The 18900-nt window shown below is 43.3% G+C and overlaps 1 protein-coding gene and 1 pseudogene across 11 annotated transcripts in view; both read left to right on the plus strand.

The window, feature by feature from the left end:
- Positions 1 to 251: 251 nt before the first annotated feature.
- LOC112852253 (zinc finger protein 846) overlaps positions 252 to 18900 on the plus strand; it is a 54568-nt gene continuing 35919 nt past the window's right edge. Inside the window, exons 1-7 of one of the 11 annotated variants that reach the window (XM_086681614.1) lie at positions 252 to 842; positions 2148 to 2353; positions 3143 to 3374; positions 4101 to 4159; positions 4846 to 4930; positions 7135 to 7218; positions 18548 to 18641. In XM_086681614.1, the coding sequence (XP_086537740.1) occupies positions 4127 to 4159; positions 4846 to 4930; positions 7135 to 7218; positions 18548 to 18641 (296 nt within the window). In that variant the 5' untranslated portion in view covers positions 252 to 842; positions 2148 to 2353; positions 3143 to 3374; positions 4101 to 4126. Of the gene's footprint in view, positions 843 to 2147; positions 2354 to 3142; positions 3375 to 4100; positions 4931 to 5166; positions 7219 to 18547; positions 18642 to 18900 lie in introns of all 11 variants that reach the window. The other 10 variants (XM_086681599.1, XM_086681606.1, XR_015242217.1 and 7 more) reach the window with 10 other exon arrangements.
- On the plus strand, positions 13222 to 15242 carry LOC147583785 (uncharacterized; annotated as a pseudogene).

Here is an 18900-nt window from a genome sequence, read left to right on the forward strand (position 1 = left end):
TTTGTGATTATGAAAATGTACTAAAATTGATTGTGGTGATGGATACACAACTCTGACTATACTATGGTACATTTTAAATGGGTTAATTATGTGCTATGAGGATTCTACCTTAAAGCTGAAGGTCAGAGAGAGGACTGATGAGCTGGGAGCTCATTTTACGGGCTAGCAGGCTCATCTTTATAAATATGCAGAGCGTCGCCTGGGGCTGAACCAACAAGGAGAAAGTCTTGAAGAGAGAGCATTTCAAGAGCTTCCGTGGCCCGGAACTGGGGGCAAACCCCGCCCACCGTGTCCGTGCCGCTTCTAACTCGGTCCCCTGCCCTCGGACATCCCAGCGTTGCGCCTCGGACGTGGTGGGTGCGAAAGCCAGCTCGGGACCCAGCTCCATCCCGCTCCCCAGACATCCGCAAGCAGCGGCTGCCACCCGGGACCCAACCCCTCTGCTCTTGAGGCCCCGTCCCGTACGCTGACCTCCTGGCGGAAACCGGAAGCGGAAGTGCTAATCGGAAACCGACTCACTTCGAGCTCCGCCCCGCTTCTAATGCGTTGGCTCCCCGGAGGTTTCGAGCTTTCGCGACTGGTGGGGAATCGCGGGTGCGCCGCGCCCGAGGGACCGAGGCCTCCCGGGTCCGTCCCAGAGCCTCGGTCGGCTTCGCCCGCGCGGGTGGGGGTCGGGGCCGCGGCTCGGGGTCCCGAGTGGAGGCAGGGCCTTCTCTCTGCCCGCTGTGAGCCTCTCTGCGAAAGCTGCCAGAACAAACCGTGTCCTTTCTCCAGAGGAGAAACGTGTACGCGGTTGTGGAAAACGGCCGCAGCGCCCCCTTCTCTCCGACGTGGCGATTGCGGTGCGTTCCGGTGGGGACTGGACGGAAATGCTCTGGCTGTGGCCACCCGTTACTGAAATGTGATGAATTGTTCAGGTGTTGCCTTGCTGTACGTTTGACCAGTTGTTAGTATTTAGCATGCATACATAGTGTACCTTCTCTACATCTCTCTCCATGTGTAGAGTTAAATGTTTGTGGTAACCTCTTTGAAAGTAAGGAGGTGGAAATAAGTTGCAGGCATATTTCATCTTTAGCATCGGGTTAATTGCCTCCCATGTAACAACAAAGGAGTTATGTAAAAACTGTAGATTAATACCCAAAGTGAGAAATGAACAAGAGGTTTGCATAGGCACTTCCATTAAAACCAAAAACAAAAACAGATGGGCAACGAATATATAAAGAGGTGCTCCATGTCATTAGCAACCAGGGATTTGCAAATAAAAACCACAGTGTGCTACTACTGCACACACTGAATGGCTAAAAGTAAAACTGAAAAGGGAAAAACAGTGCCCGGTATTGGTTGAGATGTTCGTAGACTGCTAGTGGAAACACATTTTTAAAGTATATCAACTAAATATGATCTGGTGGTGACACACCAGTGGTGCACACACGTGGCCACCAATTGAACATAAACACTATATGTAACATCATTATTTGAACTATCCCTCGCTTGGAAGTAACTGAAAGTGGATCAAGGGATGAGCCGATGACTTGTGGCGTGTATTTTTTGTGGCATACTCAAAATGAGCAAAGAGAAGGAACGCAGAGGTAACCTCTTGGATGAAGCTCACAAGCAATGTCCGATGAAAGAAGCCAGACACAAAAGATTGCAGGCTGTTAGATACCTTTTCTTTAAAATTCTCTCTCTCAAAAGTAAATAAACATTAAAAAGGTTAGAAAAAAATGGGGTGCCTGAGTGGCTCAGTCAGTCAAGCGTCTGACTCTTGATTTTGGCTCAGGTCATGGTCTCATGGTTTGTGAGATTGAGCGCCACGTTGGGCTCTGTGCTGACAGCTCAGAGCCTGCCTGGCATTCTCTGTCTCTTCTCTGCCCCTCCCTCCGTCTCTCTGTCTTTCTCAAAAGTAAATACGCATTAAAAAAATTAAATAAAAATTCAAAAATAGGCAGTACGCTGCCGAGTGTTAAATGTCAGGATAGTGGTTGCAGTTGGGAAGCGTGGAGTTAGCGATTTGGAAAAGAGACAAGGAATATGTCTGAGATGCTGGATATGGAAATATTCTATTTCTCAACCTGGAATGATGTTACATGGGGCTGTTCATTTCTGAATACTTCATTGAGATTTTTATTCATGATTGCCTCCCTTAGTCATATGTATGCTGTAATTCCATAAAAGAAGTTTAAGAAATGGAACTAAGGGCGCTGCTTGATAAAGTTGAGCAAGGAATATAGAAGTAGAAGAAAATATACTGGGAGCCTGGGTGACTCCGTTGGTTAAGCATCAGACTTCAGCTCAGGTCAGGATCTCACGGTTCGTGAGTTTGCACATCCGTTGAGCTTGAGCCCCATTTCAGGTGAGCACGAGCCCCAGCAGGGTAAGCCCTGCTTCTCTCCCCTCTCTCTCAAAAAGGAGGAGGAGGAGGAGGAGGAGGAGGAGGAGGAGGAGGAGGAGAGGGAGAAGAAGAAAATGTACTGAAAGGGTGAATAAAAATAAAACCAATATTTAATGGAGAAAAGTAGAACTGAACAGCAATATGAAAAGGCAAAAAGATGCACAATATATTTGTGTACTAGTCTTTGGTTAATTGTGAGAAAATATGGAAAGCCTTCAGTTTCGACATAAAAACAACGATGTGTTTCCGACACTGTTGGAGTGGCTAACATTAGAAATGTATTTCGAGTTTTTCTAAAATCACAATATTCAGTTTCGGATGTCCATCTGTGTATTACCTCCATTGCCCCATTTAATTGTGAGATCCCCAAGAACTGTTCCCTCCTCATTGCCTCATACCTGGCCTGGCTTAAAGAAGGTCCTTACTGAATATTAGCTGACTGCATGAAGCAGTAAGAGACAGAAGGAGGTGAAGGTTCCAAATCCAGCCAAGCTCCAGCAGTGGGTACTCAGAGGGACTTCTGATTGCATAAAACCTTTTGTATTTCTCATCTCCATTATGCCCAGCAGAGGGTGTGGACGGAGTATTATTAAATGATAGTTATTTATACCCAATTTGGAGTGTTGTTCTAACAACGAAAGGAGATTATATATGTACAACTACTAATAATAGTAAATAGTAGTTGATAATATTTGTATGATAGGGTATTAGATGGTTTTTAACGGCTGTCATGTGTTTTCATCTGCACAGATATGGCGAAAGAGTGATGGTTGATGATTGAGGAAAAATGTCTGATGTTTAATGATGGATGTTGTGAACCAGTTTAATGATGGATGTTGTGAACCATACACTCCAGTGTATGAAGAGAAATTGAGATCAACGTCTTAAACTCAAAAGCTCCTCTGAAGTGGTCTGAGCAAGAGATGGAATATTCTGGAAACTCTATCAGATTCACAGGATGGCAGCCCTTGATGTGAATCAGGTGGGTGGTGAGTCCTTGCTGATGCTTCTTTCCAAATTTGTTTGCTTCATGTAGTTCCTTCACAAATGGCAGAGCCAGCACTCGGGGCTGAGTGATCATGTGGTGGACCATATAAGCGTGACTGAAATGAGCAGAGTGTGTATAAGTCAGGTTTCTGGGATTTGAGATGCAGGAAGGTGTGTGTGTGTGTGTGTGTGTGTGTGTGTGTGTGCGCGCACTTTTTCAGGGGGTAATATATTCACGAATTCTATTGTGTCAAACAGCTCTGCCTCACTGTAATTTGTATAACTCAAGATGGAATTTAAAAAAAATGTTTATTTATTTTGAGAGAGAGAGCACCCATGTGCACGTGCGGGGCAAGGGCAGGGAAAGAGAGAGAGAATGAGAATATCCCAAGCAGACTGTGTGGAGCCTGACCCAAGGCTCGATCTCATAACTGTGAGATCATGACCTGAGGTGAAATCAAGAGTTGGATGCTCAACTGACTGAGCCACCCAGGTGCCTGTAAGATGGAATTTTTAACCTGTATCTCGTGGGTAGCAAGATCCAGAAAACCATCGTCTTGCTCCAGGTAACTCAGTCATATGGAATTAGCGTGTTTGGTGTGTGTTCTGTGCATGGTGTGGACCGTTCGTAGGCATGTGGTTATTGGAATTGGGTTGGCTTCAGAGTTCATGGCCTTCTTCTCTCTGAGGTCATCTTTCTTGGGACCTTTTCTGTCTTTAGAGGAAAGGAAACTCGAAGAGGCAAGGATGGTGGCTGGGTTACTGATGGATTCTTCTCAGGTACGTAGAAAGTTGACCTTTCTTCAGAATGTCCTGTTTCTCTCTGTCAGATACAAGCCTTATCTTCTTGTAATGTCCCCAGGCTTTTTATAGCAATTAATGGCCCTGCTTAAGGAATGAGTCCCAGGTAAATGTCTCCAGGACTCATGCCATCTCAGAATACATAGGGATTATACTGGATGTGATTCTTTTATCTCCGTATTCATTAATTCTTTCTGATGCTTGATCATGCTTGTTGGCTTATCATTTCACTGAGTGTTATGATAGATACTGAGGAATGATATGAAGGTATCTAATCTCATGGAATGCATGTGTTACTGTGGAAATAATTAATCTCTTAGTAGATTTTACAGAGTGTTACAGTGTGCTCAGTGCTAACCGCAGCCTATAAATAGAGGAGGAAAATAAAGCAAGAAGAGCCCACAATAAAGTTGTGGTAACATAAGTTTCATCACATGTCAGACATGCTGGTAAATCCACATGACTGGCTGTGATCACCAGGCACGTCTATAGCTGGAGAGCAGACGAGGTCTGGGCCTGAGAGTACTGTAGGCTTCTGGTCTACCTTCCTCAGTCCTTCATCTTTCTGAGAACCTCAAACAAGATGCTAGTTCGCTGAAGGCAGCATGTGTCTGATGGTTTAGCACTTAGTGACCTTTGAGTATGTAGCTGTGGACTTTACCCAGGAGGAGTGGACTTTGTTGGATCAAACACAGATTGTTCTCTACAGAGATGTGATGTTGGAGAACTACCAGAATCTCATCACACTAGGTAAGCATCGTTTCTTCACTGAACCCCTTACGAAATAAATGTTTCTTAAGTACCTTTGCTGTCAAATGGGAAGACTGTGGTAAACAAGACAGACATAATCCCTGGCCTCAGGGGCCTCACTCTCTGGAGGATTCCCTGTGCAAATGAAGATCTGTCTAGATAAATGATACTCTTTTAGGGACTGAAAACCTTAAGACTTAAAAAAAAATTTTTTTTTATTAACATTCATTTTTGAGAGACAGAGACAGAGCGTGAACGGGGGAGGAGCAGAGAGAGGGAGACCCAGACTCCAAAGAAGACTCCAGGCTCTGAGCTGTGGGCACAGAGCCTGACACGGGGCTTGAACTCACAAACCGTGAGATCATGACCTGAGCCAAAGTTGGATGCTTAATCGACTGAGCCACCCAGGCACCCCATGAAAACCTTAAGACTTTACTTTATTTTATTACTTCTTTTTCAGTTTTTATTTTAATTTCATTATAGTTAACATACAGTGTTAGTTTCAGGTATACAATATAGTGACTCAACATTTCCGCATAGTACCCCATGCTCATTACAACTAGTGTACTCCTTAATCCCCATCACCTATTTAACCCAACCCTCCTACTCCCCTCCCCTCAGATAATCATCAGTTTGTTCCCTATAATTAAGAGTCTGCTTCTTGATTTGCCTCTGTTTTTTTCCCCCTTGTTTGTTTTGTTTTGTTTTTTTTAATTTAAATTTTTTTTTTTTTAATTTACATCCAAATTAGTTAGCATATAGTGAAACAGTGATTTCAGGAGTAGATTCCTTAGTGCCCCTTACCCATTTAGCTCATCCCCCCTCCCACACCCCCTCCAGTAACCCTCTGTTTGTTCTCCATATTTATGAGTCTCTTCTGTTTTGTCCCCCTCCCTGTTTTTATATTATTTTTGTTTCCCTTCCCTTATGTTCATCTGTTTTGTCTCTTAAAGTCCTCATATGAGTGAAGTCCTATGATATTTATCTTTTTCTGACTAATTTCACTTAGCATAATACCCTCCAGTTCCATCTAAGTAGTTGCAAATAGCAAAATTTCATTCTTTTTGATTGCCGAGTAATACTCCATTGTATATATATATATCTCACATCTTCTTTATCCATTCATCCGTTGATGGACATTTGGGCTCTTTCCATACTTTGGCTATTGTTGATAGTGCTGCTATAAACACTGGGGTGCATGTGCCCTTTCGAAACAGCACACCTATATCCGGTGGGTAAATGCCTAGTAGTGCAATTGCTGAGTCATAGGGTAGTTCTATTTTTAGTTTTTTGAGGAACCTCCAGACTGTTTTCCAGAGTGGCTGCACCAGCTTGCATTCCCACCAGCAGTGCAAAAGAGATCCTTTCTCTTTGCATCCTCACCAACATCTGTTGTTGCCTGAGTTGTTAATGTTAGCCATTCTGATGGGTGTGAGGTGGTGTCTCATTGTGGTTTTGATTTGTATTTCCCTGATGATGAGTGATGTTGAGCATTTTTTCATGTGTCGGTTGGCCATCTGGATGTCTTCTTTGGAGAAGTGTCTATTCATGTCTTTTGCCCATTTCTTCACTGGATTAGTTGTTTTTTGGGTGTTGAGTTTGAGAAGTTCTTTATAGATTTTGGATACTAACCCTTTATCTGATATGTCGTTTGCAAATATCTTCTCCCATTCTGTCGGTTGCCTTTTAGTTTTGCAAAACTTTAAGACTTAAGATGTGTATGAGGCCGGATGTGATTTTCAGGTCTTAGAGTTCTCTAGTCTTTTGAGGGCACAAAGAATGTACTTCGATTTTTTTAATGTTTTTTAATGTTTTTATTTATTTTTGAGACAGAGAGAGACAGAGCATGAGCAGGGAAGGGGCAGAGAGAGAGGGAGACACAGAATCTGAAGCAGGCTCCAGGCTCTGAGCTGTCACCACAGAGCCTGACGTGGGGCTCGAACTCATGGACTGTGAGATCATGACCTGAGCTGAAGTCGGATGCTTAACCGACTGAGCCACCCAGACATCCCTGTACTTCGATTTTTGTTCCTTTTAGAATAGTTTTATTGCATTGATTTAAAATTTCATGTGATGATTTTGCAGTTTATAAAGTGAGACTTCACTGTCTTCAGAAACCGTGAAGGCTAAAATGTTGGTTCCTATCCAAAGACCTGCATTTCGTGTCTTTCAGGGTTCTCTTTATGTATTTTTCCCTTAAGCAGGATACAAATCATGCAAACCTGATCTCAGCTCTGCATTGGAAGCAGCAGAATTGCTGAGGACAGGAGGGAGAGGAGTTCTGCAGGGTAAGTTCATGATATGGTTTTGTGCAGAGCGATGCCAGTCTAGGAAAGGTGCAGTCCATTTGGAAATGCCACTTGGTAAGCTTTCGGAGGTCTACCCTTTTTCAGAGAAGGCTGAACGAAGCCACTTCGTTTCTGAGTTTGCTCAGGAACCTTTAACTCCCTTTACCTTTAAATTTCCATTGATGTCAACCTTCTTCTGTTCTCTCAGACCTGTCTGGCTCATTTGAAAATTTCATTACTTGCAGATAGGTCTTTTTTTTTTTTATTTTTTTTATTTTTTTTTAACGTTTATTATTTTTGGGACAGAGAGAGACAGAGCATGAACGGGGGAGGGGCAGAGAGAGAGGGAGACACAGAATCGGAAACAGGCTCCAGGCTCCGAGCCGTCAGCCCAGAGCCTGACGCGGGGCTCGAACTCACGGACCGCGAGATCGTGACCTGGCTGAAGTCGGACGCTTGACCGACTGCGCCACCCAGGCGCCCCGCAGATAGGTCTTTTTACAATACTTTCTATTTTGTTTCCTGACTGTCTCAGTGTTTTTTATGTACCGTTAGCCTTAGTTTTCCTGAGTATTAAGCTTTGTAAATTGCCTGCAGTTTCGACCCCATACTCTTATGATTGCCAGACTTCTCTAACACACTGCCCTCTGTGTAGTCCCAAGTTCCCTTTTTTCAACCTTTTTGTCTTGTTCCACTCATATTTAGATACAAGTATGTGCCATATGTTTTTTTTTTTTCTTTTTGGATAAAATACACCAATGAACCATTTTGGTGAGTGTGATTTATTGGTACTGAGTACATTCACAGTGGTGTGCAACCATCAGCTCTTTTTAGTTCCGAAATACTTTCGCTTAAAAAGTAAACCCTGTAACCAATCAGCAGTCAGCCTCCGTTCAGCCCTACCCCCAGCCCCTGCAACCACTAATCTACTTTCTATGTACAGGTGTACCTATTCCGTACATATCTAGTAAAATCATACAGAATTCAATTTCATGACAATGTGTGGGGGCATATGGTCCTTTTATGTTTAACTTGTTAAGAATTACTAAACTATTTTATATAGAGGCTGTACCGTACTATATTCCCTTGGACAGTGTGGAAGTTACTCCACATTCTTGCTATCATCACTTATTTCCTTTTTTTCTTTTCTGTTTTTTAAATCTTTTTAAAAATTTTACTTATTTTGGGGCACCTGGGTGGCTCAGCCAGTTAAGCATGCGACTTCAGCTCAGGTCATGATCTCACAGCTCGTGAGTTCTAGCCCCACATCGGGCTCTGTGCTGACAGCTAGGAGACTGGAGCCTGCTTCGGATTCTGTGTCTCCCTCACTCTCTGCCCCTTCCCCACTCATACTCTATATCTCTGTCTCTCCCTCTCTCTCTCTCTCTCTCTCAAACATTAAAAAAAATTTATTTTGAGAGAGAGAGAGAGAGAGTGCACGTGCACGAGCTGGGGAGGGGCAGAAAGTGAGGGAGAGAGAGAATCCCAGGCAGGCTCTGCGCTGTCAGCACAGAGCCCCACCTGGGGCTCAAACTCATGAGCCGTAAGATCATGACCTGAGCTGAAATCAAGAATCGGATGCTTAGCCGACTGAGCCACCCAGGTGCCCCATCTTCTTTTTTTGTTTTAATAGTAACCATCCTAGAGTATGCAGTGGTGTCTTACCGTGGTTTTGATGTGCATTTCCCTAAAACAAATGATGTTGAACATCTTATCCTGTGCTTGTTGACCATTTCTGTGTCTTTGGAGAAATGCTGATTCAAGTTCTTTGCCCCTTTTTTACCCTGTGTTGTTTTTTGTTGTTGACGTGCAGGAGTTCTTTCTGGCCTCTCATAGCGGGCCCAAAGCACATGTATGATTTGCATGTTTTTTCTCCCATTTTGGGGATATCGTTATGCTCTTTTTGATGGTGTTTTTTGATGCACAAACAGTTTTAATTTTGGTGGGGTCCCATTTATCTTTGTTTTCTTTGGTGCTTTTTCATATCTTACGAAGATTAGACACTGTCAGATCCAAGGTTCTAAAGATTTACCCCCTTGCTTTCTTCTAAGATTTTTTAATAGTTTTAGCCTTTACATTAGGTTTTTGGTCCATTTTTACCTTATTTTTTTTTTTATTAAAAAATTTTTTTTACATTTATTTATTTTTGAGAGACAGAGTGAGACAGAGCACTAGTGGGGGAGGGGCAGGGGGTGGTGAGACACAATCCAAAGCAGACGCCGGGCTCTGAGCTGTCAGCACGTTGCCCAACGTGGGGCTGGAGTTCACAGACCGAGAGATCATGACCTGAGCTGAAGTCAGACGCTAAACCAACTGAGCCACCCAGGCGCCCCAGATTTTTGATCCATTTTCAGTGAATTTGTGTATATGGTCTGAATCAGGGGTCTGCTTTGATTCTTCTGCATAGAGCTATCCAGGTATCCTAGCACTAGGTGTTGAAGAGACTATTCTTTCCCCCATTAAATTGTCCTGGCACACTGTTGAGAGTATGTTTTTTGTTTTTTTTTCTTTTCTTTTTCTGGATTCATGTTTATGTCTATCCTTTTGCCTGTACCACCCATTTTTTTTGTTTTTAGTTATTTATTTTGGAGAGAGAGTTTGCAAGCAAGAGCACACACAAAAGGGGGAGGGGCAGAGAGAGAGAAAGAGAGACAGAATCCAAAGCAGGCTCCAGGCTCTGAGCTGTCAGCACAGAGCCTGATGCGGGGCTAGAACTCAGAAACCATGAGATCATGACCTGGGTTGAAGCTGGGTGCTTAACCAGCTGGGCCACCCAGGTGCCCCTCTACCACCCATTTTTGATACTGTGCTTTTTAGTTCTTTTGGTTCTTTAAAAAAAAAAGAATTCGTTTTTAATGTTTATTCATTTTTGACAGAGAGAGAGAAGGAGAGAGAGAGAGAGAGACAAAGTATGAGTGGGGGGGGGCGGGCAGAGAGAGAGGAAGACAGAATCCAAAGCAGGCTCCAGGCTCCAAGCTGTCAGCACAGAGCCCATCGTGGGGCTCGAACCCACGAACTTTGAGATCATGACCCAAGCCGAGGTCTGACACTTTATCAACTGAGTCACCCAGGTGCCTGTCTTTTGGTTCTTTTTTGTTTGTCTCGTATTGATAATTTCTTTAGCGAAACATAATTCTTCTAGTTTCCTATAGTTCTTTGTCCATGGTTTCTGTTAGCTGGGTGTGTTGAAACAAATGGATTTAAGGTTGTTACTAAGTCCCGTGCTTTTGCTTTTAGGAGCAATTTTTTTTTTTTTTTAAATTTTAGAGAGAGTAAATGAGCAAGGGAGAGAGGCAGAGGGGGAAAGAGAAAGAGAGAGAGAAAGAGAAAGAAAGAGAGAATCCCACGCAGGCCCCACACTCAGCACAGAGCCCAACACGGGGCTCAATCCCACAACCCTGGGATCATGACATGAGCCGAAATCAAGAGTCAGATGCTCAGCTGACTGCGCCACCCAGGAGCCCTAGAAACATAAATTCTAGATATCATAATGCTGCTGTTTGAAAATCTGATTCACCCCTCTCCCAGGGTTTGCTGTTGCTGCTTGTTGTGTATTGTTGATGTTTGCTTAGTGGCTTTTATAAATTATTTTTGTATGTTCTGCATTTCTTTTTAGTGCTGTCTCTGAAATCTGTGTTCTGTTAATTTAGTGGTCACTAAACTAGAGTGACAGAAATTCCTTAAATGCCCGGAGCCAAGAGAAGAAAACTAAAAATGTTCTTTTGGTTTTTGTTGATGGGCTGTGTGTTGGGCCACTCCTTTGGTGTTTAGCTAGGCCGTCTACAGCTCTTCCTTAGTCTTCCGTCCCTGCTGGAGTGGATCCTGACGATCAGCCAGAGGTTGATCTTTGGATCCTCTTTGGATCCTCTCACCCTTTCCCAGCATGCATCCAGCCCCAGGGGTGCTTATGGACTTCTTGATTCTCTGGTAAACACTCGAGCTTTTAAAGTCCTATTCAGGGGCAGTGGGTGGCTCAGTTGGTTAAGCATCTGGCTTAACTCAGGTCATGATCTCACAGTTTGTGAGTTCAAGACCCGAATCAGGCTCTGTGCTGACAGCTTGGAGCCTGGAGCCTGCTTCAGATTCTGTGTCCCTGTCTCTCTGCCCCTCCCCTGCTGTGCTCTCTCTCCTTCAAAATAAACATTAAAAAAATAATAAAATAAAGCCCCTATTCACGCACATATCAACATTTCCGGTCTGTGCCTTCTAAGGCCTTTCAGGCTATGTTTTGTTTGTCCCAAATGCTCTCCCTTTCCTCGGGCTGCTCTAGGCAATATTTTGGCTCTAGACATCTTCATCAGAAGTTGTCTGAGCAGCACCTGAGTGGCACAGTTGGTTGAGTATCTGACCTCAGCTCAGGTCATGATCTCATGGTTCGTGGGTTCGAGCCCCGCATTGGGCTCTGTGCTGACAGCTCAGAGCCTGGAGCTTGCTTCTAATTCTGTGTCCCCCTCTCTCTCCTCCCCATCCCTGCTTGTGCTCTTTCTCTCTTTTTCAAAAATGAATAAAAATTTAAAAAAATTAAAAAAAAAAGTTGTCTGAGATGCTGCCTTGTTCCTGGAACTCTCTGAGTTGGGTGATATAATGCCACACCCTTGCGGCGGTGATACTAAAGGAAGCTGCCAGAAAGATCGAAGCACCCAGTGGTGCTTCTTTGAGAACAAGGTCCATAGCGCTCCTTTGAGCCCTCGCAACTTGCTCAAGGATGCATCCTGTTGTCTACATGGCTGGAGCTGATCCGAAGAGTGGGGATGGTAGGTGGGTAATTAAAATGCCTCAGCACTCACTTGATGAATTTATTTTTTATTTTTTTAACATTTATTTATTTTTGAGAGAGAGAGAGAGAGAGAGAGCGAGCACAGGGGAAGGGCAGAGGGAGAAGGAGACACAGAATCTGAAACAGACTCCAAGCTCTGAGCTGTCAGCACAGAGCCCGATGCTGGGCTTGAACCAACAAACCATGATATGATTAGCTGAAATATAGCTGCTGCTTCCATCAGTGCTCCCTTTGTGAATGTACATTTTTTACTAGATTTCAAACTGCTATGATAGTTTATTTTGATAGTTTTTGTAAGCTTGTTGGTTTTCTGGTGGGAAGGAGCCCTGGAATTCCCTCCTCCGCCATATTTTGTGGCATCAGTCTATGTGCTTTTAAACAATTTTATCCCAGAAATTTTCGCCAAGACTACATTGTCCCACTTTTTAACAGAAGTGGATTTGCAACTCCAAACCAAAGGTTCCACACCCCTTCATGAGATTCCTTGGGAAAAAACACCAAATGGAATACAGTTGGTAAGATCTCCAAAAGTATTTCCTTTCCCCACATCAAGGCAAGAAGTACAAAATCCAGGAGAATGATATGAAATAAATGTCGTTTACCCAAAGAAAGCAGAATCTGTGAAGATTCTTTGAATATCAGGAACTTGAGGAGCACGCCAAACCTATTTCCACCTGTTTCTCCTCAGAGATCCACATATACACAGCTCAGGTGTTCAGTTTTTGATACACAGGGATTTAGTTGGAATAATTTAGGTTTTAAATGATGTAGTATGGGTAATTACCGGAGTAACTGTGTAAGATACTGTGAAAGTAGAGGATATAATGCAGGGTCCTAGCCTCAGAGTCTGTCTGTTCAGCTTAAAATAACTCAAAAACAGGGCAGGATCTCTGTACACTTAAATGGGAAAACAAAAAACCAAAGCCTTCAATTATGATGTTTCCAATATATAAAAGTTGTGATGAGGGGAGAAGTTCTTTCATAATGAGCGTGAAAAAGTCTTTAGTTGTCATTTAAACCCTAATCAGCAGGAGAGAAGCAGTGTTGGGCAAGACGAGACGGTTCTAACCTGTGTCGAAGAGCGTTTAGTGGACACTCACGACTCACATTAGACAGGAAACTTCTAGGGGTAATGAGAATGGAGAAGCCTTTGAAACGAACTTTATTTGTACTTTGCTCAAAGAAATCCCCGTCGGAGAGAAGACTGAGAGGGTTCAACACGATAAAGCTTTTGGCTAGCTCTCAGACCTTACTGGGCACACGAAAACTCAGACACAAGGGAAAGACATTGTCGGAGAACTTTTGTTAATCAGTCATCCCGTAAGGTGCATGTGAGACACCACACTGGAGAGAAGCCATATGAATGTAAAGACTGCGGGAAAGCCTTCACTCATTCCTCATACCGTACGGGTCACAGAAGAACTCACAGCAGAAAAAAGCCCTCTGTATGTGTGGAATGTGGGAAAGCCTTTACTCGATCCACAGGACTTCTTTTACACATGCGAAGTCGCACTGGAGAAAAACTACACGAATGTAAGGAATGTGGAAAAGCCTTTAATAATTCTTCACTGCTCAGTCAGCACGTAAGGTCGCACATCAGAGAGAAGCCGTATGAAGGCAGGCAGTGTGGGAAAGCTTTCACTCAGTCACCGGGCCTTACCACACAGTTAAGAACTCACACTGGAGAGAAGACCTATGCTCGTAAAGAATGTGGGAAAGCTTTTGCTCGTTCCACAAATCTCAATATGCACATGTGAACACACACTGCAGGAAAGCCATACAAATGTAAAGAATGTGGGAAAGCCTTCAGATACTCCATGTGCTTTAACATGCACGTGCGAACTCCCTCTGGAGAGAAACTGTATGAATGTAGGGAATGTGGGAAAACCTCCACTCAGTCTTCAGCACTTGAGAAACGCCTGCAAATGTTCCTCAGACCTTAGTATTCACATCTTTTTAAAGTTTTTTAACGTTTATTTATTTTTGAGAGACGGAGTGTGAGCGGGGGAGGGGCAGAAAGAGACAGGGAGACACAGAATGTGAAACAGGCTCCAGGCTTTGAGCTGTCAGCACAGAGCCCAACGTGGGAACTCGAACTCACGAACCACAAGATCATGACCTGAGCCGAAGTGGGACGCCTAACTGACTGAGCCACCCAGGAGCCCCTTTCGTATTCACATCTAAACTCATTTGGATAAAGAACCTTATGAAATTAAAGAATGTGAGATCGCTTTACTCATTTTTCATCCTTACGTAATAGGAACTTCCCTGGGGCAGAATTCCCATTCGTATAATGTATGTGGGAGAGCAGTAATTGTTCATACCTTACAGAACATGTAAGAACTCACACTTGAGAGAACCCTACAATTACAAGGAGTGTGGGAGAGTCTTTGTTGCTGTTGTGCTAACATTAATTTTACGTACCTAAAATTTCTGTAAAACTCAGGAGCGCCTGGCTGGCTCAGTTGGTAGAGCATGTGACTCTTGATCTCGGAATATGTAAAAATAAGAGGGGCGCCTGGGTGGCTCAGTTGGTTAAGCACCTGACTCTTGATTTTGGCTTAGGTCATGATCTCACAGTTGTGAGATGAGCCCACATCATCAGGCTCTGTGCTGTGCATGGAGCCCACTTGAGATTCTCCCTCTCCCTCTCTGCCCCTCCCATTAGCATGTGCAGTAAAAAAAAATAAATAAATAAATAAATAAATAAATAAATAAGAGATTACTGTAAAAGTCACGTGAAGGTAAGAATGAGATACAGCTTAAAATATGTTCACATGCTTTGATAGCACATAGCTCACTTTAGGGATCAGCCATCTGTATGTAAGAAATGTGGGGAAAACCTTAGTGCTGAGGCCTTAATATCCACCTGAGACTTCATACTGGCATCAAACCCTAAAAATGTAAAAGACAACAGGAAGACTTACAGTAATTTTAAGAACTCAACATGTAAAAACTCAACAGTGGAGAGATTTCTATACATACGAGGAATATGGGAAAACCTTCAGAAATTCTTGATTGCTTCATATGCAAGAAGAGTCATGACTGTGAGAAGTGCTGAAAATTGTTCAGGTGTCAATGAGTAAGTCATAACATGCAGTGGAGAGAAACCCTCTGATGGTAAGATGAATGCGGGAAAACTTTACTTCTGCCCCATAAGTGAATCTTTGATAATCTTTGATAATCTCACAGAGGTAGCAAATGTTATGAATCTCACAGAGGCAGCAAAGGGAAATGCCTGTGTGTGTGTGTGGTTTTTGGCTTTTGACCTTTAGTAAAAAATGATAATCCACACTGGAGAGAAACTGTGGTTATCAGGTTCATGGGAAATGGTGTATCCATCTTATAAATCTTAATCTGTGTGTGAAAACCCACCCTGGAAAGAAGCTGAATGAATGTAAAGTTGTGGGGATGATTTTTGGTAAATACACATCCCTTAAGAGACTCATGAGTGCTCGGGGCGCCCGGGTGGCTCTGTCAGTTAAGTGTCGGACTTCAGCTCAGGTCAGGATCTCACGGCTCATGGGTTCGAGCCCCGTGTCAGGCACTGTGCTGATAGTGTGGAATTGGCTTCTGATCCTCTCTTTGTCTCTCTCTCTGTCCCTCCCTGCAGTCGCGTGTGCTCTCTCTCTCTCAAAAAATAAACATTTAAAAAATAAAGACACTCTAGAGAATTTCTGCAATATCATACTCATTTCATATAATGGTGTTTTCATTATAAAGACTTATAAAGACCTCTAAAGACTTCCCTATATAAGTCTTCAGTGAATTACGAGATATTTGGAAGTTTAATTGGCAATGTAAGAGCATTTTGTAAATGTTTTTAGGTAGTGCTTTCTAGTATATTTGCAAGTGGGTTATAAAATGGGCTCTTTATATATATCCTTATTTGGTTATTTATAGGAAAATTCTCTCTGGCTTTGTACGGCAAGTAGTATCTAGTCATCTCAATATTCTTTGTCCCTTGGTCCCTTATAAATAGAATCCAGATTATCTCCAGGCATATAGTTAAAAAAATATTCCTACTTCTCAGGTTTCCCTGGGTTTATGGGAAGACTTATTTCATAGTCCTGGCTAGTGAGAAGTAGGCAGAAGTCATCAGTGTGGATTCTGGGAAAGCTGTTAAAAAGGGGATAGTTTCCAATGGCTTTTTCTCTTCAATGATTGGCCTCCATTCTTTCTCTTTCCTTCCTGGAAATCAGGTACATTCCTGGAGTTTAGGTGATATGTTGTGGACTATGAGGACAAAAGCCACAGATAATGTGGAATGGCTGAAAAACACAAGAGATGCCTTCCCCTCCTGGTATCATTGCTCAGCCATTGGACCTGCTTGTGTGTAGACTTCTTGGTACATGGGAAGACAAAGCTCATCAGGCTGAGCACCTATGTTTCAGTCATCAGTGTATAGGCGGCACTTAAAACCATTAGGTTAGATCATTTCACCTGAGGATTGGCAAGCCCTGGGACACTTTGGCAGTTGGGGTCATGGGAGGAAGTAGCAAGTGAATTGAGAAGTAGGATCCCATGGAACAGGAGTAGATTAAGATTGGTGTCTTAATCCATTAATCCAAAGCAAGGAGCAGTGACTTGCTCAACTATACCAAATGCTGATTGGGGGAGTTAAATGAGGATGGGATTTAACCATAAAAGTCATTGGGGACCTTTTCAAAAGCTGACTTTGTGGAACAGGGTGTGCCAAAGTCTTCTTGGAATAGATTTCTGAGAAATTTGTATATGCGTTGTCCATCCTGTTCTGCTCTGTCCATTCTATCCTGAATAAAGGTAAGTGCTTCTCTTTGACCTCACAATCTATACCTTAATATTCCAGCTTTACAATGTGTTATGAATTTACTATTGCTGCTGTAACCAATCACCAAATGATGTCATAAGTCAACAAAAATTTTACTAGCTTACAGTTTTGGAGATCAGAACTCTGAAAAGGGTCTCACTGAGCTAAAATCAATATGTTAACAGGACTGGAGGCTCTTGGGGTGAATCTGTTTCCTTGCTTTTTCCAGCTTCTAGATGCCTCACACTTTCCTTTCTTGGTGGATCTGTTTTTACTCCTTAAAGGCCAGCAACTTCAGTCCAAGTCTGTCTCATGCTGCCATCTCTTTGACTCTTCTGCTTTATCTCCTCCTGTTTGTTTTTTTTTTAAAGTAAACTCTACTCTCCCCCCAACCCAGCGTTAGCTGGTGTGCCCCCTTCTCTTGGGACTGTGCATGATAAACTTTCAGTGGCATTAACCTGTGTTACCATCCAGTCACCTTTATAATTTAAGACCCCAGCACAAATCATTTGGCACAAGGTGACTCAGTGTTTTGGTGGGGTGCATGCCTCTAGGCTGCTCTTGGCTCACTGACTGCACCAAACAGCAAGTTCTGCCTGAGAGTAGTACTGGCTGCTGGTGAACTTGCACTTTGGCCTTTACTGCCTTGTGCTGTGTCTGCACGTCCTTTCATGGTTTTCCAACCTAAATGGTGGTAAGAGATTGATCCCAGACTCTTGCTTTGTATAGTTACTATGATTGGGTGTATGAGAGGCCCCCAGTCAACATTTTATTAATGACAAAGATGTCCTACGGATGAGAAATCACAGAAGCATCTAGGGACAATTGGCATATATTAAAAGAGGCACAGTGAAGGCCTCCTGGAGAGTGGGAAGCACAGAGTGGTTATCCTCAGGCTACTGTGACGGTGCTGAGACCGGTCCACTAGCCTGAAATCAATGCCATTAGAGCACCACCAAGGAGGCCTTAGGAGCCAGGCATTGAACCCCAGGTGGTGGCCCTTTGTGAGAAATCTACTTTGATGGACAAGTAGGTCTGATGTGAATATGTGTTCCACTGACAGGCCATTAAAAGCTGTTGACTGTACTTGGGAATTGTGACCCTTGGGAAACACTCATCCACTTGACTTGCTGGGGTGCCTGGGTGGCTCAGTTGGTTAAGTGTCTGACTTCGGCTCAGGTCATGATCTCACTGTTCCTGAGTTTAAGACCTGCGTCGGGCTCTGTGCAGACAGCTTGGAGCCTGGAGCCTGTTTCAGATTGTGTGTCTTCCTCTCTGTCTCTTCCCCTCCTCTGCTCGTGCTCTGTCTCTCTCTCAAAAATAAATAAACGTTAAAAAAAATTTTTTTTTTTGACTTGAAATTTGGCCAGGCCCATCTCATTCATCAGTAGTTAGGTGGAGGGGGCCCACCCTATGGATAACCCTGGCTTTCAAAAATGTATATGCTGCTTCAAAGGCAAATCCCTTTGATGATGTTTTCTTTGCTTCTATCACAACTTTTTCTTAGTGGGAAAAAGAAAAGATCCCATCCATGGAGACTGGTGGTGCAATGTGTAATGAAAAAGGTGGGGGGGGGGCATTTTGTTTTGCTTCCCTAAGACCTTTGAGGAGGTTTCTCAGCTCATATGAGGATGTCAATCTCCTGGTCAGTGTATGTGGGCACTCCCGAGTGCTGCTGCTGACCAGCATGCTAAAAAGCATTCTCCTGCAAACCAAATTATCACAAAATCTGGATTCTGCCATTATTTTTCTCTTGGATTTAGATCTCAGGCCCTCTGAAGTTGATAGGGATAGCCTAGAAAGAGAGGCTGATGGTCACAACGGGGGCCACTCAGGACCACCACAGGAGCTTATCAGGTAAATACCTTTTTGTGGTTTTTAAGTTATTTTTTTAATGTTTATTTATTTATTTATTTTGAGGGAGAGAGAGAGAGGGAGGGGCAAAGGGAGAGGGAGAGAGATAATCTAAAGCAGGGCTCGATCCTATGAACTGTGAGATCATTACTTGAGCTGAAATCAAGAGTCAGACGGACGCTTAACTGACTGAGCCACACAGGTGCCCCATTTTTTCTTTTTTTTTTTTTAAGGGAAACAATCATTGTCAGGAGACTAAATG

Source organism: Puma concolor, chromosome A2, assembly GCF_028749965.1.
Source record: "Puma concolor isolate L17-30 chromosome A2, mPumCon1.1.hap2, whole genome shotgun sequence".
Taxonomy (NCBI): Eukaryota; Metazoa; Chordata; class Mammalia; order Carnivora; family Felidae; genus Puma; species Puma concolor.